The sequence below is a fragment of the Lissotriton vulgaris genome, unplaced genomic scaffold, assembly GCF_964263255.1.
Source record: "Lissotriton vulgaris unplaced genomic scaffold, aLisVul1.2 SCAFFOLD_442, whole genome shotgun sequence".
Classification (NCBI taxonomy): Eukaryota; Metazoa; Chordata; class Amphibia; order Caudata; family Salamandridae; genus Lissotriton; species Lissotriton vulgaris.
In genome coordinates, this window is record NW_028255431.1 from 673,269 (window position 1) to 698,302 (window position 25,034).

The 25,034-nt window shown below is 48.4% G+C and overlaps 1 protein-coding gene across 2 annotated transcripts in view; it reads right to left on the reverse strand.

Annotated features, from left to right (window-relative positions):
• LOC147659125 (plexin-A1-like) overlaps positions 1-25,034 on the reverse strand; it is a 589,684-nt gene that overhangs the window by 242,161 nt on the left and 322,489 nt on the right. For both annotated transcript variants that reach the window (XM_086951953.1, XM_086951952.1), the window contains exons 5-8: positions 17,333-17,433; positions 4,745-4,868; positions 3,934-4,087; positions 2,133-2,232 (exon numbers count right to left, since the gene is read on the reverse strand). In XM_086951953.1, coding sequence (XP_086808079.1) covers positions 2,133-2,232; positions 3,934-4,087; positions 4,745-4,868; positions 17,333-17,433 — 479 coding nt within the window. The remainder of the gene's footprint in view (positions 1-2,132; positions 2,233-3,933; positions 4,088-4,744; positions 4,869-17,332; positions 17,434-25,034) is intronic.

The following is a 25,034-nucleotide window of genomic DNA, read 5'->3' on the forward strand; positions in this document are numbered from 1 at the left end:
GGACCAATCAGAGCAGGCGCACGCGACATGCAACTGACACTCGCCCCAAGCTCTGCACGTGTGCCAGTGGTGACTCAGACTTTCATCCTTCTGATTAGTTAATGACGTGCTTGGCTGCCCAAGGATTTTTTTTTTAACATTTAAAGGGAAAAAGTGGATACTTTGATAAGGTTTCCATTAAAGATCCGAACTCTTATTATTACTAAGCGACAAAACCTGGTGGTCTAACCGCAAGTTAAAATACATCTCACCACCGTTTTAGGCACTATACCAACCACTGCCCCATCCGAGCACGTCCCCCCTCAAAGCCACCTGCACGGGGAGAGGTTCTACATTATGACTGCGCATCAAGCGCGGTCAGAAAACCTTACCGTAGGTAAGTTATCAGCAACTTATGGCCACATAAACCATGCAATTGTCATCCATGCACCCCCCAGTTTTTTTAAATGTGATTTTCCCCCTAACTTAGCACCCCTCTTTAGTTGGGCCCTGCCTAGTTCGCCTACACGGAGAGTCCACCACAGCCAACCAACCGGCTGCAATCTATAGCGCTCTCGAAGAAAGCCACAGAGAGCAGGCTATCCGGCAGGATACTTGCGCATCCCCGAAAAAGAAACCCTGGAAGGGGACATGAATATTGATAGAATATATATTTCTATGCAGAGAGGCGCGCGGTGCCATCCAGGTACCAGCCCCCCCAAGGAACAGGAGCACCCGGGGCTTTCCTGCCTGGAACAAGCAGAGCCCGAGGGATCCAACGCCTCTTCCATATAGATTTTTCCTTTTTTTTAATGTAAAAAACACAGCATTGAGGAAATATTTAATTACACAGCTATCAAAGAACCTTGAAGTCATTCCAGAGTTCTTTTCCCCTTCAATATGAAAAGCCTTTTAGATTTACCCACAAACAAGTTAATTGAGCTGCTCTCTATGCAAATGTATGCAATGGTATTTCAGAGGCGGATATTAATTTGAAAGTGCGCGCTTCCTTCCCTCTCCGCTGGGTTTTGAAGGAGGGTAATGAGAAATCAGGAAGGCGGCTGATGTCCCTCGCCCGAGTGCCAACAGGGATGGGGGCTTGGAAGCGTATCACCAAGCCAACCTCCGCGTGGCCAGCGTGTGCACAAGGCAGCCATCTTTGGAGAGCAGCAGGTCCAAGGTGGGGCAGAGGTAACCGGGACCAAAGTGTCATAGGTTAATATTTCAGCCATCTTGTAGTGACTGCAGGCAAGCTAGAATCCCTCGCTAAGTACTGGGCATGTACGGTGGTGACGCTGTGACCGCATACCTCCTTGGGGCACAAGTACACGCCGGCAATACGGGTGATCATACAATCGGGGCAGTGATGGGGCGGTCTTACCCCTAAGAAATCGGCATATGTCTAGTTCACAGTACCTGAACTTACACAAGAAAAAACACTTTCTCTGGATTGCAATGCAAATTCACAAATTCTCAATTTATCGATCCAACAGAAATTTGAGATCTATGGATCCATTTTTGCTCTTCCCATGCCGTATTTGCACAGTCAGACATGGCAGTTGATCCTTCTCTTACCTGGGCCCTTTTCATTGGGACAGGCTTCCGCCTTACGTTCACTTCTACTCTGATTTTGTCTGCTTCAAAAAGCTACTTAAAACCTGGCTCTTTAAACCATATTTCTTCCTTTCTTTTCTGGTCTGTGCTTCAGCACCGAAAAACCCCTGCGGCGGTGTTTCGCGGCGCTATATTAAGTTTCGATACCATAACATAGTAAATAACAATTGTATAACGGAGGTATAGAACACAACAACCGACTTGACACTCATTTCATCATCTGGGATGCGTGACATGAGAAGCAGATCCTTCCTCAGGTCAAACTCGCAGCCCGCAATTTACAGAAATCTCAGCCAAAATCCTGAGTAACTGCACAATCCCTACAGACTATTTTATATTAAAACATTGGGAAAGTGTGAAACTAAGACGAAAATCTCCTAAAGTACTATGTGGGAGACATCAGATACAAACTTCCTGTTTGATGTGACTGCAGCTCTGAAATCCTAGACAGACATGTCAATTGTTCTTCGCACGGCTGCCTGAGAGTAATGCGGCATGTCAACATGTCTATGTTTAGAGTTAGAAGGAAACCAACTTACGACTGATGAACGCTGCAGTTGTAAAAGACAAAGTCCACACTGGCAAATTTCTTCCCCGTCTCCTTCGATTTCAGGTAGAGTTTCACCACCCTCTTGTCTCCTACGAAAAGCAAAAACACTAGTTAAGCCCTGCAATTTAACAGGTCATACTAATCCTTTGGACACAATATACATTTTTAACAGAGAACCCCCCCAGATCTGGATAGGAGATGGCTGCATTGGGATATTGAGAAATGCAGATGTGCTGAGGTTGACTCTGCTGTCGGACACCTTGGACGGCTGGTGTCTCACCTTGAATCAACTCCAAAATGGCATTTACATGGCTTGCAGAAGTCTGGTTGTCGTGCGGAGATGCATATCTAATTAAGATCTGAAGTTCAGAAGCACCATCTATTTAACCTCAGTTCAACTCTGCAGGAAGCTGCAACTGGGGAGTGCAACAGTTTTGCCTTGTGGATTTTCTCTCACAAAGCCTATATTTTGAATTTGAGAAGACGAGCAAAACTCGTCGTCGAAGATTCAAATGACAACCCCCTACACCCCCATCTAGATCAAGAATTTCCATAGTAACATTATTTTGGGCTAGGGTCAAAAGCAAAAGCGCAACGCCTGAACAGAGCCAGACTGTGCTCAAAATCATGACAGCCAGAGAAGAGACATGCAAGTGGCAGCGTAGAGCCGGCAAATTATGCGCTGTGAAGACTAATGAGAGAAAACAACTTGTTTATTTGGAACGCCCCCTGCTCTAGGAGGAGGAGAGGGGAGTATTAATAGATCTCATCAGCCTGAATGGAGAGCAGAGGTGGCAGCTCCGAAGCCTAAGGGCAGGAGTGGCAAAGAAATAAGATGGCGCTTATGGGGGCAGAACTGCTACCTCTTCTCACCCCAGCCTACAGCAGCCCACCCAGGACAAGCCACATCAATACCTTGTACCTCTGCCTACTCTCTACTAGAGAGGAGTACTGCTAGCACGTGAGAACAGACTCTGAAGCATCTCTTGCAGCAACAAACTGCTAAACAGCCCACCGGAACCTCAATTTTCTGCAAATAAGAAAGAATGAAGCTGCACCCAACATTGACCCCAACTATGCTAGGGCATGCGACAGAATAGAAAATGATCCATCATAAAAAAGGAGGACCTGGGTCTCTTGCATTGAATATTTAATAGCAGGTTTCAATTTTTATATGGAGATAATTATGGGAGACAATGTGGCCTAACGGCTAGGGCGGTCGACCTCGGAGCTGGGGGACCAGGTTCAAGTCTCGGCAGGGATGCTCAACATTCTGTGATTCTGGGCAAATCACTTAATCTCCCCGTGCCAAACAAAAAGGAATGTGTCCTTCTGTAACATAACTAGTGCTCCTGTAAAGCGCTCTGATACCTTCAGGTCTAGTTCGCGCTATATAAAACTTCCCAAAAAAAATTAAGGTCGAGATTTTATCTGCTGTTGGTGTCTATTCTTAGGCAAAATCAATTTTTGCAGCCTATTTTACCATAGACCGGGGCTACCACAGAACTACTCGCCATTGGATGGTCCGAATATTTTTTTTTGTCTTCCAATGGGCAGGAAGTAAAATTAATTCAAATGGATGGGAATTTATCCGTTCGGTCACAGCAATCGCAATTCCACATGCCCTCCCATGAAAGGTTGTTGGGGGTCCTGTTGGGATCTTGGTCAAGTCAGCCTCGTACTCACCTCTCCATTACCATGGTATAAGAGGGCCTAGCGCGTTAGAAAATAGGTACAGTCCTCAGCCCTAGGAGCAAAGGTGCCGGATGAGCCAGGACCGCGGTACTCACCTTGGCCCCGCGTGATCGGAATGATGTCCTTTGCGGACGGCGAGCTGCAGTAGATGCTGCCGTCACTGATCCGACCTTCCGACTCCGTAAAATCTTCAAAGGAGCAGTTCACCCCCAGGGACAGATCGGGGACGTTCCAGGCCTGGAGAACCAGCTGCAAAGAACAAGATAGAAAGATTGGAAACTAGGACAAAAATCAAATGTCTCAAAGATAGAACCACCACGAGATCCAACCTAATCTCCTCCGACAATCCACCCTCCCACTTAGAACCCAAGAGCATCTTCCTTAGACAATGAAGGATGTCTGATAGGCCAACAACCTCCAGTAGGTTTCATGGTACCTCTTAAGCGAGTGCGTTGACCAGTCCTTGGCCACCTTTGATGAACGTTAAATGACCAACTAGTGCAATGCAATCATCACATCTCAGGACGGCCAAGAGACACAACACTTTAAGATTTCAGATGATGACTTAAGAATAAGTCTACATGTTGATGGTCAAATAACCATATGGACCGACCTTAGCACAGCAAATACTATCAACGAGCTATGAAAACCCCTAATGTTGGGTGTCGGGTTGTGAGGTAGCCCCGAATTCTGTACAAACATTTACTAAAAACCATTGTTGAAAACTCCAGTCGAGTTTGACAACTTTGTTGTTCAAGGCCAAGATGAAGAGTGGATGGCCCTGTGGAGGTCCTGGACAAGTCAGTCCGCACAATTCAAAAGCAAGATAACTACACATTACCCAAGCCATCAGGGATGTAGAAAAGACCAGGTTTTGAAGATTCTTACTACTTTGCCTCCACCTACCGGGACCTCAGACATGGTGACCGAGATGTTCTTGGGCTGGACGGTCAGCTGTACACACTGACGCACGTCTGACGCAAACCGCTGGGGCTCGTCGGCACGTTCACACCGGTCCTTCCGGGAACATCTAAAAGAAGAGAGGAAGTCTTATCAAAACCAGCGGCAATCAAATAAACCCAACTTTGAACATTGTACACTTGTACCCACTAAGTAACCAAAAAAAAAAGAAAAATATAATGCATGAAAGAAATGGTTGGATTCTGCCCTGCCAAACAACAGCTTACATTGGGGACGTTTGACTTTAGGACATCTATCCATGCATTTCAAATATTTAATGATGCTCTAATGCACGAAACGCCAAATTCACACCAAAAGGAACCTTCCAGAGAAACCCTTGACCCTCGCTGTACAATTTCTTTTCATCAGGACCACGCAACAAAAATTAGCAAAAACCTGCAACGGATTCTCGTCCTAGCCAGAACATTTTCTTACCAACCCCAGTTGCAGGCGGGTGCCAGCTCACGAACAAAAACTATTTTCTTTTCCTGTTGTGTGTGTTCTGCAAACTAACTGCTCGTTGACAGCTTCGATGCAGGAGGGGTCACAAAAGTACAGCAGAGTGACTTCCATGGCCTTCCACGCTCCGTTCTGCAACGTATTCAGGGTTGGACATTAATGAGTGCAGTAAATTTAATCAGAGGGCCGAGCTGGGACATTCACGAGGAGTCAAATCCATAAAAATAGAAGATGCAAAGTGGGCAGGTTTGCTCATCACAGCAGAGCAGTGCACACGTAAGCAGAGGGTCTGCTGAGATGCACGGGGTGAGTGCGGGGACACGCATTCAGGGTACAAAGAAAACATGTACGCAAAGTGGCCAATCTCTGACTAGTTCGGGGTATGTACCAGGTGCAGGGCCTCGCATTAACGAGCAGTCTATCCAAGTGTCCAGCTGGTTGTGCACATGCGGAGTTCAGGGATGCGTATTCAGGGTCCCCTTGGTGCATGGGCACAGGCGCACACTGATGAACGCAGTTGACTCAGTTTTAGGGTTCAGCTTAGGGGAGGTGCAGGGTCTTCTAATAAATGCAGGGTGTACGTGCTGCATAAACGTCTGTACATCTATGCAAATCCCAGATTACGTGCATTACCACACGTGGCGCCCACTTGATGTACACGCAACACGTGAGGCTGCACACATCATCAAACAGAACAGATTTACTTGCAGGGCCTACCTAGGGTACGTGCCAAGTGTACTAACCGCTGGTTTACAGAGGAACATTCAGGGACGCGAGACATGTAAACTGGACTCTCCTCTCAAGCAGAGGACATGCTCCAGCGGTCACAGAAAAGCATGAAAACATCTCGAGAGAAAGCGCAGGGCCGGGCAGGGCCTCCTGAAGAAAGAATAAGGGGGAAAAAATGCAAATTGCCCTTCAAAGTCCCAGAATGAGATGCCCAGAATTATAAATACTTAAGAGTAAATTGTGGAGGCTTGTCCATAGTAGCGCCAGGACCAGTGCTTGAAATGAAAAAATAGAAGTGCAGGTACTCTGGACCAGAGTACCTGCCAGTTTCTGAGAAGTGCCGGTACTCTTCCATGAAAAGTATTACATCACTCTTGAGAAGTGCCGGTACTCTCCCTCTCAAAATAAAAAAGTGCCGGTACTCCATACCGGACAGTACCGGCCCATTTAAAGCACTGGCCAGGACGCTGCCCTGCTAACCTAAAGCCCATTTCCTGCTCCAGCTACCAGCTGGACATTACAGCTGGGACAAGTAAACAGTCCCACAATCCTTTGTTTATCGGTAATGGGGTAAGTGAAAGGTGTCAACCATGACTGTTCAACTTCTACCTTGAAACGAGTGAGGCAGGGGCTGGAAGACATTGGACACGCCGCATGTATGGCGGTCGAGCCGACCCCCGATGACGTCACAGGGAGGCGGGCGGCTGGGCCGCGCCTCCCTTACGGATTGGTTTGTCTACGCGTGACCCGGAAGTGATAGGAATCACTTACGGGGCACGTGTAGGCAAAACGCCGGCGAGCTGGTTAGAAGGGGGAGGCCTGATAGTCGGGCAACTATGCAGGCCTGTGGCAGTAAGGTCATGATTGGTGAGCTTAAATTTAAGGTCCTTAGCGGGTGGCGCCATTCTTTAAAGGGGATACCCAAGGGGGAGGGAAGAGTGGTCTCTCAAGGAACTCCCGGGGCAGTTCCAGCCCGTTGGCTGGAAGGGTGCAGGGGGGGGGGTTCTACGCTTTGCAGTAGGCTGGTTGGCCACACCGCACATGCATAAGGGCGCAAGTAAGACTGCACATAACTGCAAGGGCCCCTTATGGAGATAATCTGCGGGGCGTAGGGGGTCTCAGGGGGGAAGTAACCTCCGGTGAACAGGCCCCCTTGCGAATGGGCACTCCGGTTGGGGTGCAGGCATAGTTTGATCAGGATCTGGGGTCAGTCATTGGCCTTGCCGTAGGCTCAAATAGGGATACGCTGAAAGATAATGTTATTGATTACTGAATGTTTAGATTAGGATAGGAATGTCTATGTATTAGAAATATGTTAAGGATAGCAAACAAGACATATGTACCTATCAATGTAACGAACTGAACTTTCTGCGTATTGTGAACATAATGTATATATAATGTTTTTTGGATATTAAATTGTAATAAAAACGGGCCCGGGATTAATGATCCCTAATCCAAAAACCCCTTTGTGAAAATTTAGTTGTTGCCTTAGGGATAAATGGGGGCAGACAACTTTGGCACCGGGAAGGGGGGGCGTCACCTAGGGGGTGTAAGTTCAAGGAAGAGAGGGTCTAGGCCGTACCTGGCCATAGCGTTGTTTGCAGAGTCGAGGATCGTGTCACAACCGGAAGGCGCCAATGTCACAACAGAAGACTAACACTAGGGTACACAATGATAGCAATTCTAATATTTTGTCTGCATTTTAGGGAACTCACATGACCGCTTGTCATAGCTCTCCGATGTCCACGCTGTCTGATAAGACAAAGAGGTTTCCACCCTGGACAGCAGGGGTGCAAGGGGCACTTTTTTCCCATAGTCACTCGCAACAAAGGGACAGAGAGAGCAGGTGATACCAATGGGGGGTAGTGTGGTCAGGGTAGAGTTTAACATCTTATAATGGGAAAGATACTTTCTTCCTGTTGAAGACCACATTGTTAATGATGATTCTGTTACAGCAGCTGCAGAGGCAGAGCCCGTAAGAGTCCCACAAAGCTTCCCGTTCTCTCTTTCGTTCTTTCCATATTCTATTTTCGCTCTCACAGTCTTAATTTTACTCCTGGTTTCCGTTTCTCTTACCTACTTTCATCTCCATTTATCTTTCTTCATCTTGCTTTCTCTTCCTTTCTCCAAAACAATCCTTCCCTTGCATCACTTCTCTCAGCTATCTCACCTAACTTTTCTTTTATTTTTTTTTACCACTTTGCTTTTCCTCTCTACCTCATCTATTTTTTTCTTTCTCCCGTCTTTCGCCCCTTCTTTCCATGTCTACGTGTTTGTTAGTAGCTCATCCGGTTCTGCTTTTTTTCGATGAATCCGGCTTCCTGTAGTTCCATTACAAAAGAAGACTGCACTTCCCAGAATGCAAAGAGACACAGGACATGGTCATCTTCTCAGTCTGACCTCCTACAACTAAAGACCCCACACAGGCTGGCATTCATGAGTGACAATCCCATTATCAGGAGTAGAACCTATGGCCTACAGCAGTGCTTTCCAAAGCTTTTAAACCTGTGGCTCCCTTGACTCATTGGCCATTGCCTGTGGCTCCCCACTGTTACTTTTTTGGGAGGGTTGGGTATGTAAGCACGGCCTCAGGAGTACTTGCATTTTTCTCCCTGAAAATAATTGGGATGAAGCTCATGAAGGTTTTACAATCATATATGCAGGGTGTTTCGTATTACTAAGTCGGCGCCTCTAATAAAATATTCGTAGTTACACTACTTTGCCCATGCCTTTCTTAGAGTACCCTCTCAAACTTTTTTATCCCACTTACAGTGCTAGATAGCACTCTTATGCATGTAGGCTCCACTGGCAAAGTCTTTCTGCACTTGAAGAATATTTTCATGCACTTCCATTTCTACACATGTCTTAAGTGCCAACACACCTGTCTCAGCAGGGTGACTCACGACTTTTGAAACCACATACAGCTTTATTTTCGCTGTCTCCGCCCTAAAATTGCCTCCAAATCAATGCAAGTAAAATAAATTCCTCTGACATATTTTTTTTTTTAACGTCCCTCTTTCTTGCTTCCGAATGTTGCCATGATGTCGTTCGTATATGGGGTTTTACTTCCCAGTGCTCAAGGAGAGAGAAGGCCTGTCTAGAAAGGTGTGTGTACTGAAAGAAATGTGTACTGGAAGTACCTATGGTTCAAGTACAAATGTCAACACTTAATAATACTTAGTGTTTAATAAACACGACAACTGTACTCTCCTGATAACTTGCATTGGTGTAAAATGCATTTGGGAAAAAAAAACTATTAACGAGTCTAACAAAAGAAATCCGGCATCTTCTGCTTACTTTGGGAGTGTTGGAAAGTGGGGAGCTAGTGAAATATGGTGGTCATCTCCCTCAACATGCCATCAATTAAGCACTACGTTTACAACTTTAGTCACTTACAAATCATCGACATCATGCATTTAAGTCTAATTAGTTTAACTGAAGCCAACAGACACTTCAACATTAAATGCATTAAAATGCTTGGTGCGCGGCTCCCCTGGCTAGGTTTGATGGCTCCCCAGGGAGCCACGGTGCACGGTTTGGGAACCACTGGCCTATAGGGTTACACTACTCCTGTAACAGCCTCAACAATTCACTGGGCGGACAAGGATTAACGAGAAGCTGTGATTGAGAGAAGCAAAATGGAACATTCAAAGATAGATCAGATGAAAAGAGTAGAGGAGGTGAGAAGAGAAAAGTGACTAGGAAGTGAACAAGATGCATATTGTGTCACGTGGGCGCAGGGCTTTAAGTGGACCGTGTGTCACCGGGTCTGAGCACCGGCAGTTTTTTTAAGGAGGCCTCGAAACTGGTCTTTTTTTCCGGACTGTAGTGACCCCAGGCACATTGATGTGCGTGTGCTCACACTGCTCACTTCTCACTAGTGGAGAAGTTACGGCATGACGTCATGCCAGCCAGGTGAGCGTTGTAGGGGAAGGGAAATCCTTTAAAGAGAGCCATTTTCTCTCTGGAGTCCCCTTCTCTTTTTCAAACTAAGCAGCAGCAACATTGCAGTGGTGTCACCGGGGCTTTAAGTGGAAGCTTTTTCAATATCATATACAAGCCATAGTTGCTGCTTATTTATCTTATGCAGCTAACAACCATTGACAAAGCCAATAGTCCTGACTTCTTGTAGGTATGAGGTTACCTCATATCTGGATGCAATGACAGACAGAAAAATACAAGTTGGGCGGCACACTATGCTAAGCACAGATTTTTAGAAACAATATCCGGGGTACCACCTTCTTCAGAGAAGGGACTGCTGGGTTTCCTCGGTGCAAGGTTCATTTGGGAAATGGTCCTGCAGGGGCTGGAGTGTGCTACATATGGGTAACCCATTGTATGCATTTGGTGTGTGCGATTGTGACTTAGGGGTTGCGAGTCATTTTCAAAGCAGGAATCATGCCTGTGGCATCTTTCAAGTTGCTTCTAGTTTCTTTTCTTGAAATGTATGCTTCAGAATTCAATCCCTCCACACTAAACCTCTTTCAGTGCAGACACATTCCAGTTCGAATGTTTACGTTCTGTCCTACTACTTTTGTAATCCAACATCTGCCACTGAGACTCTATGCATGTTCCTGCTGAAATACATAGTGTTTAGGCAAAGCAGAGTATGTGTTTGGCTCAGTCCTGTAAACATATACCATCATTCGGCAGCTAGGGGATGGGTGGAGTGTACTTTATCTATGGGTAACCTAGCACTTGATAGCAGTATGCTTACTAAAAGAGTAGCACAGTTGAGGGAGGCATACTTGGAAAGGGCCATTCTTAAGATGTGAAGAAAGTCAGAGGCACTGGGAGCTTTGCTGGGCCCGCTTCACCTGGTCACCAAGCCCCCAATTGAACCAGAATGAAGCCCGAATGGTAGGTGAAGACACAGGATCAAAGGTTGCTCGCGATAGCTCAGGGTATTGGTCGCAGTTCACCAGCAGCGGTGTGCTACAAAGCGAAACTTAAGTGGAATTCTGTGGAGTGCTGTCTAGAGCCCTAACGAGGCTAGACGGCTGACATGTTTTTTCTTTCACAACCCAACGCATTCTGGGAGCTGTAGTCCTGGTCCACCACAACTGGAGTTTGAGATTACAGTGGTCTGTAAAGGGAACACTAGACTGGACTGTGGAGCCCCCTCTCCTATGCAGCCATCTGGTACCCTGGGTGGGGCTGGGAAGGAGGCAGGGTTGTAGCATTATTAGAGCAGGAGGTCGAGTGGCACCACTGCTTGGGGCCACTACACCCCTTTCTAACACAACCAGGGGGGCATTTTCTTCGATTATGTTAGAGGTACATGGCACTATTGCTGTGCCTCTGGAAAGGGAACATCGGCCAACAGACAGAGGGAAACACCTTATTGTGCTTGAGACACTGGTGTGTAGTTATGACACGAAGGCTGTCAGCAGTGCTATCCATGGAGCCAATGCGAGGACCTTTTAAAAGTACAAAGCAAAACCAAAGGATATGATGGACCGAGTGTTGAACATTGCAAGCACTCACCCCCAGTCAACTGATCTGGGTTTAATCCATCATTCTTTAGCTCACTCCGCCACCCCAGTTCAGACATGGCCATATGCAAATCTGTCTGACCCTGTGCCTCATGGGAACAGTCCAGCCCGAACTGCCAAGCCAGGTCCTCCCTGGACCGGAAACAAGCATCATCCTGGGACCGGTTTGTGGCTAATCAGCCATCATCAGCCAGGCTAGCTTGAATCCAGTGGCAAAGTGAGCAAGGGGCCCATGTCTGGGCATACCCTGCCAACAAGGAGTAGTGGCAAGGCAGTGCACCTGGTCTATACTCCACACGTACTTTACAATGGTACGGAGGCAGCAGCCCATCTCCAACTGGAAGGCAGTTAGCACAACTTCCAACTGATTGGCCCACATGGAAGGAAGGTTGTTTTTGGGAAGCCCCACCTTAAAGAAAATGGTTGCAACTTACGTTCCATGTTCACTAAATACTAAAAATCCAAAGAACAAGTCTTATTACTGTCCAAGTAAAACATTGTGTAGACCGAAAGCGCTTCTCCTAACCATCCAAAAAGTGATAAATTAAGGGCTACAAGGGGATTGCGATCCGCTTCAGAGGGGCTCTCTGGAATACAGTTCAAAGTAGACCCGGCATTGGCCTCTCCAAGACGAGGACTCTCCAAGTTCCTCTCGATGGAAGCAGATGGAAGAATTGGACAGCGCCCAACGGGAAGGCCTCACATTTTTGTGGGACTGGATTTTGAAAAGGTGCAGTCGTAGTGTAGCTTTTTCAGCTGCAAGAGTGATTGTGGATCTGGGGCCACTGACTGGACCCAAACACGTCACCAGTCCCAACTGGGAGGTGATCGTTAGCGGTAGAGTCCAGGGGTGTAAAGGTAGTCTCTGCAGTACAGAGGGGGGTGGGAGGGAAGGAGAGAAGTACCTCTTCAGAGGTTCCCCATTGAGCCCAAGATGAATAAATATCTGTGAGACGTGAGAGTCGGCGGCTCATGTTCTGCAGGGCGGCCCATCATTTTCCCTTGCGCCACTGCTAGAACGAACCATGTCTTTAAGTTGAGATGCTTCTAGCACCATAAGAGCTGGAAGGAAGGCTCAAACATTTCCAGAATTAAAACAACCTGCCACATTTAAAGAGACACAATCTAATGATTAAGGTCTCTTTTTACCATTGTTGATAGAAAGGGACGGACACGTGCACACTTAGGGTTCAGGTCAAGGATAGGAAGAAGAAAACAAGCAAGCTGAAGTTCCATGGCCTAGGGGATTACCTGATGTTGCTTTTAGCACTCACCAGTTTCACAGTAAGAACTCATTACACCTACGCGTTTCGGTCTGCAGAGATGCTCTCCATGCAGGTCTTCAGCTGGAGTAGGTTTTTCTCTATGCTGGTGAGGTCAGATTCCCTTCTTCTGGTAAGCGGCCATGCAATCCATCTCTTGGCTCCATGGCTTATCCCTAGGCTTACGGAGGACCATCCCCACCACAGGCTCTGATCGCTGGAAAATGTCATCTCATGCCTATGTGGAGAGCCTGCCGACTACTCAGATGTACACATTTCTCAGTTGAGAAAATATCATTTCTATCTCATTCTGAAGACATCGAAAGGGGGATGGTGAATGCCCAAGACCTTGCATGGTGTAAATGTTGACATTTTCCTTCAGTCGTGGGCAAGCATCTCATATATATTTGTCCCGCCGAAAGCAATGGTCTTGTGGATCCAGATCGGTGCAGCCAGTGAGCTTAAGTTTCAAAGTGACCAGAAAGAACAACTAAAGCGCTGGGGGAGGGAGCAGTCGGACTGTGCTTAGAAGAGACCTATCTTTACAACAGGATCTGGTTTTCCCCACCAAACCACAACAGGACTCCATCCTTGGGATGAGGTTGATAACAAGGCAACAGGTAAATTGACAAGTCCATCAAGAGACAATTAACAGCCTGGCGAGGGACCATCACTTTGCACAGAGAGACACTCTGTGCCCCACACGGACACCCCACATTGCTATTCACCACAAGGGAGCACACACAGTTGCAATTTACAGGGTTCTGGGTCTAAGTTTAGAAGGGAGGGGTGTGTAGGCTTTATTCCCCAACATGGGTCCAGGTAGGAAAGGCTGTGAACCTGGATCATAACCATAACTGCTCCCACCAGCAGACACCGCATCGCCTGGTACCCGGAGGCGGGGGCCTCCAATGTAGTTGGAGACACACTTGGGAGCATATCTTTCAACAGTCAAACCTCTCTCGAAAGACGAATCGCCTGCAAATGGCTCCCAGATTGTCGAGCCCACTAGAGGAAAAACAAAGTCGGTCTGTAAAATGGACAAGGCGGGTGACCCCGCCCATCCAGTGCCTGCAGACAACCCCGTCTCATGAGTCCTGGTGGCATAGGGATAAATTTACACGTGTGACTGATCCGGCACAAGGATTTAGCAGTACAGAGAGACAAATGATGGTGTGAAGTGCAGGGACATTCGGCTCATCGACTTGTCGTTCTAACAGCTCTGCCTGGGCATGGAATAGAATGCGTGTGGATCGATAACTAAACACAAGCAGCTCGCACGCAGCGCGCAAGAGCAAACACAGTCGCATCTGATCGTTTGCACTCTACGGTAGACCGAGCAAGTGGAGTAATCCTTGGGGGAGTGTAAGTGAATTTCTCTCGAACGATCATGCTCATCATTTCAATAATTCATTTAGAGGCGAAAGCATTAAAAGTAAGTGCATTTGAGGCTTCAAAGGCCATTTTTATATTTTTATACTTCTATCGACCTAAATCTAGGATTTGAAGGAAGAGGAGAAATGTCTGCACAGTTTAACACACTCACTTCTTGCCTTTGCCCAACACAAGAGGGTCTGCATGGCTTCCCACTTAAATCCTGCTTTCGCAAGACTGTCTGCTGCTTCCTAAAGTTACCTTTGAGTGCCAGCCCCACCGCCACCTCCTGCCACTTACAGATCACCTGATCTTGCTGGTGGCCAAATACAAGTCTATGGAACAGAGTTAAATACAAGTACATTACACGCCTCAGATAAGCACAGGTTGGATCAATCAGTTCTAAGTGTAAATCTGCGTCTATAGGAAGGGCGCCGGGTTCCAGGGGAGGAGCAAACACTGCTGGGGTGTGCATTGTGGGGTAAAACATTGTTGGATAAGCAGCACACTGTTCTAGAAGGGACAGTCACTACCTGGAAGGCCAGCGAGTTGCAAGGGGAAGTATGCACAGTAACGTAGCGTGGGCGGGGCCACGGGGACAGTTGCTCCGACGCAAAATTCTTTGGGGCATTCTTAGTGGCGCACAATTTTACAAGTACAGTGTAAGGATACTTGCCTTGCCCTGGAAGTCCGTACGCACATGGCAGGTTAAGTGGTAAACATAACCCTACGCACTGTAGAATAGGCTGAGTTGAGGGTAGTGGGAAAGGTAAGCGAGCCGGAGGCAGAGCCCAACAGCAGCGCTAAGGCAGATGAAGGTGAAGGGTGGAAGCCTTCCCTTATATTAACCTTTTTCATGCTCTGCATGTAGATGGTGGATCTGCTCCACATGCAGGTTTGTGGTGGGAGCGAGGACTCAAGAAGTAAACAAGTGATACAACGGGCCAGCACACCGATCCCTGGTGAGTTAGTGTGCTGTGGAATTCTAGTAAAGACCGCAAAGCTGCACGCTTGGATGGTGAGCTAGAGTGCTGTGGAATTCTAGTAAAGACCGCAAAGCTGCACGCTTGGATGGTGAGCTAGAGTGCTGTGGAATTCTAGTAAATACCGCAAAGCTGCACGCTTGGATGGTGAGCTAGTGGTGAGGAATTCTAGTAAAGACCGCATGGTGAGCTAGAGTGCTGTGGAATTCTAGTAAAGACCGCAAAGTTGTACGCTTGGATGGTGAGCTAGTGGTGAGGAATTCTAGTAAAGACCGCAAAGCTGCACGCTTGGATGGTGAGCTAGTGCCAAGGAATTCTAGTAAAGACCGCAAAGCTGCACGCTTGGATGGTGAGCTAGTGCTGAGGAATTCTAGAAAAGACCGCAAAGCGGTACGCTTGGATGGTGAGCTAGTGCTGAGGAATTCTAGTAAAGACCGCAAAGCTGTACGCTTGGATGGTGAGCTAGTGCTGAGGAATTCTAGTAAAGACCGCAAAGCTGCACGCTTGGATGGTGAGCTAGTGCTGAGGAATTCTAGTAAAGACCGCAAAGCTGTACGCTTGGATGGTGAGCTAGAGTGCTGAGGAATTCTAGTAAAGACCGCAAGAGCGTGCTAGATTCTTTATGCTCTCTGGATTTTCAATAGGGGTAACTTGAGATGGGAGCCCTAAGCACAAGCATTGGCACAGCCCAGTCGTGTAATCACCACCACCCACATTAGGGGGATAACGCTGAGGAACAGAAGCCGCCACATTATCGCTCTCACCAAATTGACGCGGTGGTCACAGTTCCTCAGCCACTGACTTGTTTGGGATTGGTAGCCGAGGAGTCTGTTTTGATGCCAATGGTGCAAGTGGGGTGCTACCTCTCCAGAGTCGGCATTCTGGAAGTCAGTGGGTAGGAGCGGGGCCTCCACTAATGAGGGACAGATTGTTGCCTGTTATTAGGCTGAGGCATGGAGCGGTGATGGAATGCATGGTGGATGAAGATAAACTTTTATCAGGTGCCACTCGGAGAAGGTCCAGTTTAATTAACCATGATGGTATACCCCCATCAATGTCGCCACACGAGGATGGAGCGGCGCTGACGGATTTAGGTGCTGTCAACTTAGAAAGAAGTCAAAAATGATGCTCAATTAGTTTAGCGCTCACCACTGAAACGCACAGTGGCTTACTGGCCACAACTTTGAATCCTGGCAAGGTCAGCTCAGCGGTCTGCTTTTTATCCACTTAAATTGAGAATCATTATATTAAGTATTAATAACACCAGTAATCTATAGCGCGTACAAGTTGCTTACGTATGATATGGAGAGCTATATGAAAACAAGCATTGGCAAAGCGTTGGCCACCAGTCTTTGTTTTGTAATGTTTGTTTTGCTGCGGTTCTTGCAAAACTTTATTATTGTAGAGGCTGCTGGGCTCTTGTCAATCTACACAAAACAGCTAATCACAAACCTATCTCAATCAAAAAGCACCTATTGCTAGATAGTAAGGGGGCTACTTTGTGTGTGGATGTGCTCCTTCTGAAAGGGCAGTGTGTTGCCAGTCACAGTGAAGTTAGCCAATAGCCGAAGAGGGCACGCCCACTGGCCCCTGCTCTAATGGGTGGGAAGAAAAATGTGAAAGACAATAACAGACCAATGGGTGAAGAGGGCTGGCGGGCAGCCCAGGTAAGTAGCCTTTTTATACCTATAATTTTAGTAAAAGCAAAAGGTCTTGATCAATGACAGACCTAAAATACTCCTTACTTACGAAAGGAGACTGGATTAAGTAGAACATGTCTTTCAGTGACTGAAACAGATGTGTGCCATGGCCCAAAGAGATTTCCTGCTAACAGGTTTTCTACTGGTATCCTGTGTGACTTATTTGCTTCAAACTGACAGGTGTAGAATTTTCAAGTGATATACTGCCCACAGGCATTTCGTGTAATTTCACTTTAACTCTGATAAAAATACACATAAAAAGGGAAACATTCACACATTTGCTGACAGCTAAAATGTGCATAGCTCAACAGACCTTAATAACCTTCTCGTTTTAAAAGCATCAGCTTGTCTACACTACCAACCTCTCCCTTTTCATTGGCCCCCACCACTCAAGGTGCGCGCAGCCAAGAAGCATTCTCCAGGTGCAGCCCAGTGCCTATTTTTAGTCTAAGAGTAAGTACCACTGTCAGCAGATGCCGAGCGGTGCATCTTTCTGCGCCCCAGGGGTGCCCCGCGACCGCCAGGTACTCACGTGTTATGTAGGACACACCAGCCGCAGTGGGGGTCTTTGGACCCCAGACATGCCCCACAGGTCGCGTACTGCTCACAGCTCTCCACTGGGACCCTTGTCACCTGAGGGAGAGAAGCAGAAAAAGAGAATTATTACCCATTCCTTCGGTTCACACACAACCGCAATGCCCTTGAGCACGTGCCGAATGAGACAATATCATGTTAGGACACACATTTCACAACCCAATCACAGCCCGCTGCACACGAAACGTAGAGGGTTAATGAGATTGCAAGGTGAGCTGAAACATGTCATGGGGGCACAACATTGGCTTTTTTTTATATAGCCCAAACCTTGCTGGAGGTCAACAGGATGCTGAGTAATAGATAGAATTGCTAACAGGGAAAGGCGAAATAAAAATCACAAAAAATACCATCAATCCAATACACACCACCTACAGGGCATTAAATTAGGGGAAAAGGGGGTCAGAAACCCTTCCAAGTGAAACCAAGGACAAAGCATGTCCCAAAAACAAGTATGGACAGCAAATCCCTTTTAAAGGTGGAAGTGTTGGAGCTAGACTATGGGAGACAGGTTTCCAAAATATGGAACGTCCAGTGAAGGAACAGGAACAGCAGTATGCGTCTTTTTAGTGATTTGATAATTATTTTTTTCACACGAGAACAATCCAGTTGGCAACTAACCAGTGGCTTGTAACGGGGCGATTTATTTGGTGGCAAGTTTTTGGGACAGCCACCAAACTGCTATGGAAGCCTTCCAGCTGCTTCTCTGCTGTTTATTCGGGCCATCAGTTTCAGCCATTATTACTAGTAAACAGTAGGATTTCTAGGTTTTTGCTGCTGGGCATACTTTGTGCTTCCAATCCCCCTATTCCAACCTGAAAAAAATCAGGAATAAACTAAGTCTAGTCAGAACCATGCACTGCCTTGACACGCTGGGGAATGTTTTAGTCTCTGAATCTATCCTGCAGGCCCCACCACTGTCTGGTGGTCTACCAACCCATTATTATGCTTGGCGACCACCAAGCACAGACCTGGACTCAACACAGAATATAACCTGCACCAAGCCGCCTCTGCCAACCTACCCCGCTGCCCTGGCCCATGCCAGCCCCTCTCCGGCAGCTCTGGTCTGCACCAGCCACGTCTCCCAAGTCGCAGACACCTCCCACCCCTCTTGCAGCCCCGGTCGCTGCCACTGTGGGATTCCAGTCAATGGAGACTGAAGCATGAACTTCTCAGTGATGGAAATGGGTCAGAAGACCTCCACGTTACCTCTAATGGCCAACCATCCAGCACCAGGATTGCTAGTCCAGGCTCCAGCACTATCTGGTGCGGAGCCACCAAGGCGGCTTAGGTTGCCCTGGGCTGTGAAACTCCACGGTGGATGCAGAAACCATCACGTGACCGGCAAGGAGGAAGCCTGGACCTGAAGCTCAAGAATCCCAAATGCAACCTAAAAACTCACTTCTTCTATGTGACCCCAGCCCTGCACACCGCACCTCAGGGACACTCCATTACAACCAACATCTTAAGACAAATTTGACAGTAAAATGCACTAATTGATATCAAGCCTCGTTTGTTGATGGGCACACAGCAGCAAATTTAGTCTCTGCGTCTCCCCAACTGCGCTTGACACCGTGCCCAGCCTTATGCCTCTGAGAACCGTAACACCACGTGCACCCACCGTGTAGTCACACTATGCCCCACTCGTTGACTTTCGATGACCTCACAGTAATGCCAGTCCAGCATCTCCTAACCATGCCAGCACCAGAACTAGGCCTCCATACATCTATCTTTAGGAACACAGCGACAGCCGGGGCTATCCGTGCCCTCTCAGTGCCGGGTCCCTCCGCTTATGTCTGAGATGTCACAACATGCACGATGCTTCGGAGTCCATGACTGCAGAGAGACACCTTCCCGGGGCACTTTACCACCCCTGGACTCGCATAACGCCTGACTCCAATGTCTCCTTATGCACATATGGTAATATCATGACCCCCTCCTTTGTCTATATGCCAGCAGAGACACCAAGCTGCCAGTTCTTTTATGCCTATAGAGCGACACCAGGCCCACCCCCCCATGTCTCTGTGCACGCATGCAGACACCAGGACCAGCCCACAACTCTGTGCATGCATATCAACACCCGGACTACACTACGTCTACGTGCACGCATACCAACACCAGGAGCACCCCAAGTCTCTATGCATACATACTGACACTACACCCACCATTCTCGGTGAATCAGTACGGACATCATGCCCACCCAACATCTCGGTGTGTGCATACGGACACCGTGCCTACCCTTCTCTGTGCATGCATGAAGACACAAGGCCCATCCTACGTCTCTTTGCATGTATACTGACACATGTCCATCCTTCTCTGTGCCTCCATACCAACCCCTGTCCCTCCCCACATCTCTGTGCACGTATAGCGACACAAGGCACACCCACATCTCTGTGGACGCATATCAACAGCAGGCACACCCCACATCTCTGTGCATGCCTACGACACCAGGCACACCCCACATCTCTGTGCACGCATACGACACCAGGCAGACCCCACATCTCTGTGCACGCATACAACACCAGGCACACCCCACATCTCTGTGCACGCATACAACACCAGGCACACCCCACATCTCTGTGCATGCCTACGACACCAGGCACACCCCACATCTCTGTGCATGCCTACGACACCAGGCACACCCCACATCTCTGTGCACGCCTACGACACCAGGCACACCCCACATCTCTGTGCACGCATACAACACCAGGCACACCCCACATCTCTGTGCACGCATACAACACCAGGCACACCCCACATCTCTGTGCATGCCTACGACACCAGGCACACCCCACATCTCTGTGGACGCATATGAACACCAGGCACACCCCACATCTCTGTGCACGCATACAACACCAGGCCCACATACCAACACCTGGAGCACCCCAAGTCTCTTTACATACATACTGTGCCCACCATTTTTGGTGGATGCATATGGGCGTTATGCCTACCCCACATCGCGGTGCATGCATATGGACACCGTGCCAACCCTTCTCTGCACACATACAGACACCAGGCTCATCCTACGCCTCTGCATGTATACCGACACATGCCCATCCTTCTCTGTGCACGAATATCAACACCAGTCCCTCCCCACATCTCGGTGTATGCATACCAACACCAGTCCCTCCCCACAACTCTGTGCACGCATACCAACACCAGTCCCCTCCCCACATCTCTGTGCACGCATACCAACAACAGTCCCCCACATCTCTGTGTACGCATACAACACCAGTCCCTCCCCCAGATCTCTGTGCACGCATACAGACACCAGTCCCTCCCCACATCTCTGTGCACGCATACAACACCAGGCACACCCCACATCTCTGTGCACGCATACGACACAAGGCACACCCCACATCTCTGTGCATGCCTACGACACCAGGCATACCCCACATCTCTGTGGACGCAAATAAACACCAGGCACACCCCACATCGCTGCACGCCTACTGACACCAGGCACACCCCACTTCTCTGTGCACGCATACTGACACCATGCCCGCCCCATGTCCCTGTGCATACATACTGACACGTGCCCACCCTTCTCTGTACGTGCCCACCCTTCTCTGTGCGTGCCCACCCTTCTCTGTGCGTGCCCACCCTTCTCTGTGCGTGCCATGTGCTCTGTGCATGCTTACTTACACCAGGCCCAGCATGCCGCCAGCAGTGACCCCACGGTGCCACCATCTCTCTATAACTTCAGCGACAGTGAACACAAACCCCATTTTCCGCCTCTCTATGCCCGCTCAGTGACTCCTTACCCGTCACGCTCGCTCACGCACCTCCAGTATGAGCTCCTCTGCCCCTCACCCTCTTCAGACTGTCACCTCCTATGATGAATACCTCCCAGGCTGTACCTACTGGCTGCGGGCACCGCAGCGCCAACAAATGACTGTCACACTCCGGCAGGGTGCTACGCCGCTGCCTACCTCAGCAAGTCAGGCCCCCATCATCAATCACAGGCAGAGAGTGTAAAGACTCCGAGGAAAGGCCGACTGTCACCCCTCGGCTCCTCCAGCAACACGCACGGCGTCAAATAACGCAAAACAGGCGGGAAAACCGACATGGCGACCCGAGCCACGTGCGCGGGCCTCCGTCGCACGCGCCCGCCGAGCTGCTCGAGCGTAATTGCTGCAGGGCGCGGGCCAGGCAGCCAATCGCCGCGCTCCGCTTCGCATACTAATGCCCGCACCTGCGGAGCACGCGCCCTTGTCATTTTCTGCTTTATTTGGCGCAAACTAAAAAATGTATCCACGGTTATAAATCATGACAGGCGGCGAGGTCTTCGAGATGGCAGGCGCTGTCAGCAGGCAGGTACCAGGCACCTTCTGTGTAATAAAGTACCCATTGCAGCTCCTCGGCGGAAATTAAAGGTGCCCTGGCCCTGGCAGAATGCTGACAAGTTAGAAATGGTTTCTGGAAGATCCATTTGGCAGCGTTTTGTTTTAGTATGCTCGCTTACAATGATGGTAAATGCAACTGACTGAAGGCTTTGGCGTCTATGACATCAACCTCCTTTGCTTACTAAACATTTATTCAAATGTCCAAAAAGCCCCCCACGTCACAACTGGTTCTAAAAGAAACCTTCAACAACTGGTTAAATGGAATTCTAGCCATGGGCTGCAAGTATAATCGTTTACCGTAGGCCGCCGGCATCACCCAATCTACTGACCATTATTTATGCATTTACTATCACCTTAGCCAGGGGTTCGGATGGTGGTTGTTTTCTAAGCTGGGGATGCTGAGAGAGGTAAAGCATTGGTCACTTACAGAAGACGTCCTCAGAGCTGGAGTCTCGGCAGGGACACTCAACATTCTGTGATTCTGGGCAAATCACTCAATCTCCCCGTGCCTAACCAACATGAATGTGTCCGTCTGAAACGTAACTGGTGCTTATGCAAAGGGCTCTGATATCTTCGGGTCTAGTTCGCGCTATATAAAATCCACACAAAAAAAGAGCCCACATCTAATCTACTGCAGAGGCAGCACAAACCAGGGCAGACATGCAGAGGGGAGGGCGATAGAATGACCACATTCGCAGACACAAGCAGAAGGGCTATAAGGCTATTAGAACATTCCACCCACTGAGAGAAGGAGCTTCTAAGTGAAGGCCCAGTAACTGGCCATTCCCTGCGAAACAGAGGCAGAAAGGGCACTTCCTGTCCGTAATGGGCAAGGAAACGTATCCGACTGCCCTGGTAGCAGGGCGCGATCAAGCGGGATAATAACGCGGTTATGAGAAAATAGGAGGCGATAAATAGATGTTTACAGTTGTAAAGGGTAGAGGAAGGGAAGGGCAGAGGGCAGCACAGGAGAGAGATGAGACGCTGTAGGTCAAGGGAGAGAAATGGGATGCTGCGGGTCAGCTGGCTGTACGAACAATAACCACCTCAAAATTTCCCTCCGTTTTTGTCTTTATTTTCTAGCGGTGTCTAGGCGCCGGGTAACCCTTCTTGGGTAGCTGTTGCGCCCTATAAATTGATTAAAAAAAAAAAAAAAAAAAAAAAAAGCCACAAATATTGCTTCGCGCAAAGGGTAATTGGACCGGGCAGCCAGGACCGCACAGCCAGTGGTGAAGACTGAGGCTGTGGGAGAGGTGGTCCGCACTGTCAGCGACGCGGGAAAGGTGGCAGGCGCAGACCAACACTGTAGGGTAGGGGCTGGAGCAGACCAACGCTGCAGGAGAGGGGATGGTGCACGCCAACACTGCAGGAAGGTGGCTGGTGAAGATCAACGCTGTGGGAGAGGGGCTTGCAAACCAGAGCTTCAGCGGTGCAGGCGCGGGCCAGGGCTACAGGGTACCAAAGAAGAAAACAGGTATATCAAGCACTCTCAAAATTACGTAGTATTCCAAATGATTATTATTATCATTCACAAGTTTTAAGGTTAGAGTTCATTGATAGGAAATGGACTTCCAAAATACGGATCCAGACCAGATGTTAGACTTCAAATCTTTATTTCATATACATTAAAGGTATTTCCAGCTTGTCCTGCCGACTCGTGTTTTGTCTCATGGAGACTTTTTCAAGGCAAAAGGAAATTGCGCATTTATGTTAAAGGACACGAGTCTTGATTCCCAGTATAGATGTAAACGAGTTCTAAAAACACACAGGCAATATGACTCCCGGCAAAAGCTTTTCAAAGGGACGCAATCCCTATAGTCTTGGTCACTAAATCCTATTAGTGTAGATCATGAAACGACGTCCAAAGTAATCGTTCAATATGTAAGATGGTAGACTTAATCAATTCAACGGTCTCGCTGCGTGGAGGTGGATTCGTTATTCTTAGGTTTGTGAGAAGACCATGATAAGTCACTCTTTTCAGCGCATCGTAACGGGGAAACCTCCACTGCTATCGGCTCTGGAAGAGGTGGCTTGGTGCAGGCAAGTGACACAGGGGAGGTGTTATGGTGTGGGAAAGTGGTGTGGGAAAGTGCTGCGGGATAGGAAAGCCGCAGTGCCAGACGAGTCCCAGAGGTGGGCTGGTGCAGGCCAGGGCTTCAGGAGAGGTGGACTCTGCCAGCATCACACAAGAGGTGGGCAGGCACAGGTGAAGGGCTGCAGGCGATGTCAACAGGGCCTCCACGTGAGGCAGCCCGGGTGCAAGACTCCATCTCATGGCGAGACTCAAGCAGCGGAGGGGTTTGTGGCTCCTGCTGAACTCATTCCTCACTGCTCAGCACTTGGGCGAGATGGTGCGACCACAACAGACTCACTCCACGGTGTGGACAAGGCTTCCTAATTTACCTTGTGATAAACTCTTTTTCCACTAACTTCTGCGTATTGTTGTATCCCTGCTGAGGCCGGCCACTCGTCCAGTGCATTGCTGCGAGCCAGCGAGGTCTGCTCTTAAAAATACCAAACCTGTAGGAATTACTTTAGGTTCAGTATCTCTCCCACTTCATCCTAAGGCATAACCTTGCTAATTTTTTGCAATGCTTTTTTAGACAGTGAGGTGCATTTATTTATTTGTTAATGCTGTGGACCAAAAGGCCTAAAATGACCCATGGGTGAGCCCTACCTCAAGCCGCTGGTACCAGAAACAACACTGCAACAAGACAAACTCTCACCCTAGGTGCAAAGCCTGATGAAAATGGGGCAATGACGCTTCGGAGACAGGGCGCTGTGTGGATCAAGATCAACCCATCCTCATAGGCAAAACAGTCACTCACCTAGGGTGTGAGGCCAACTGGAGGTCCAAATTCCAAAGAAAAGAATATAATCACATTTTTTTAATTGACAACTAAAAAAATGAGGGTGCCTGTTGCTGGCAGTTGGTTTAGGGCCAAGGCCACCGCTGCTGAACATACAGTAACCCACCGATCTGTAAACTTGTACCTAGGGCCTGTCAATATCCTGGTAATTCAATGCTTCACAATCACAGCAACAAATTGCTATTACGGCCACCACCCCCTTGGCAGTATTGCTAATAACCTCAGGAGGTACAAAGGTAAGACACTACCAGCACCACTTATTCACCTGTGATCTGCATACAGATATGTACTGCAGGGGCATTAACTCCCCGAGCTGTCTTGCTGTCCTGTCAGCATACAGGTTATTAAGGAAACAGCTTGATGTCCAGCATCTCTTAGTGTTCAGATGTTCTGGGTATCCAAGGTTCAGCACGTACCTGGCATCTCACAT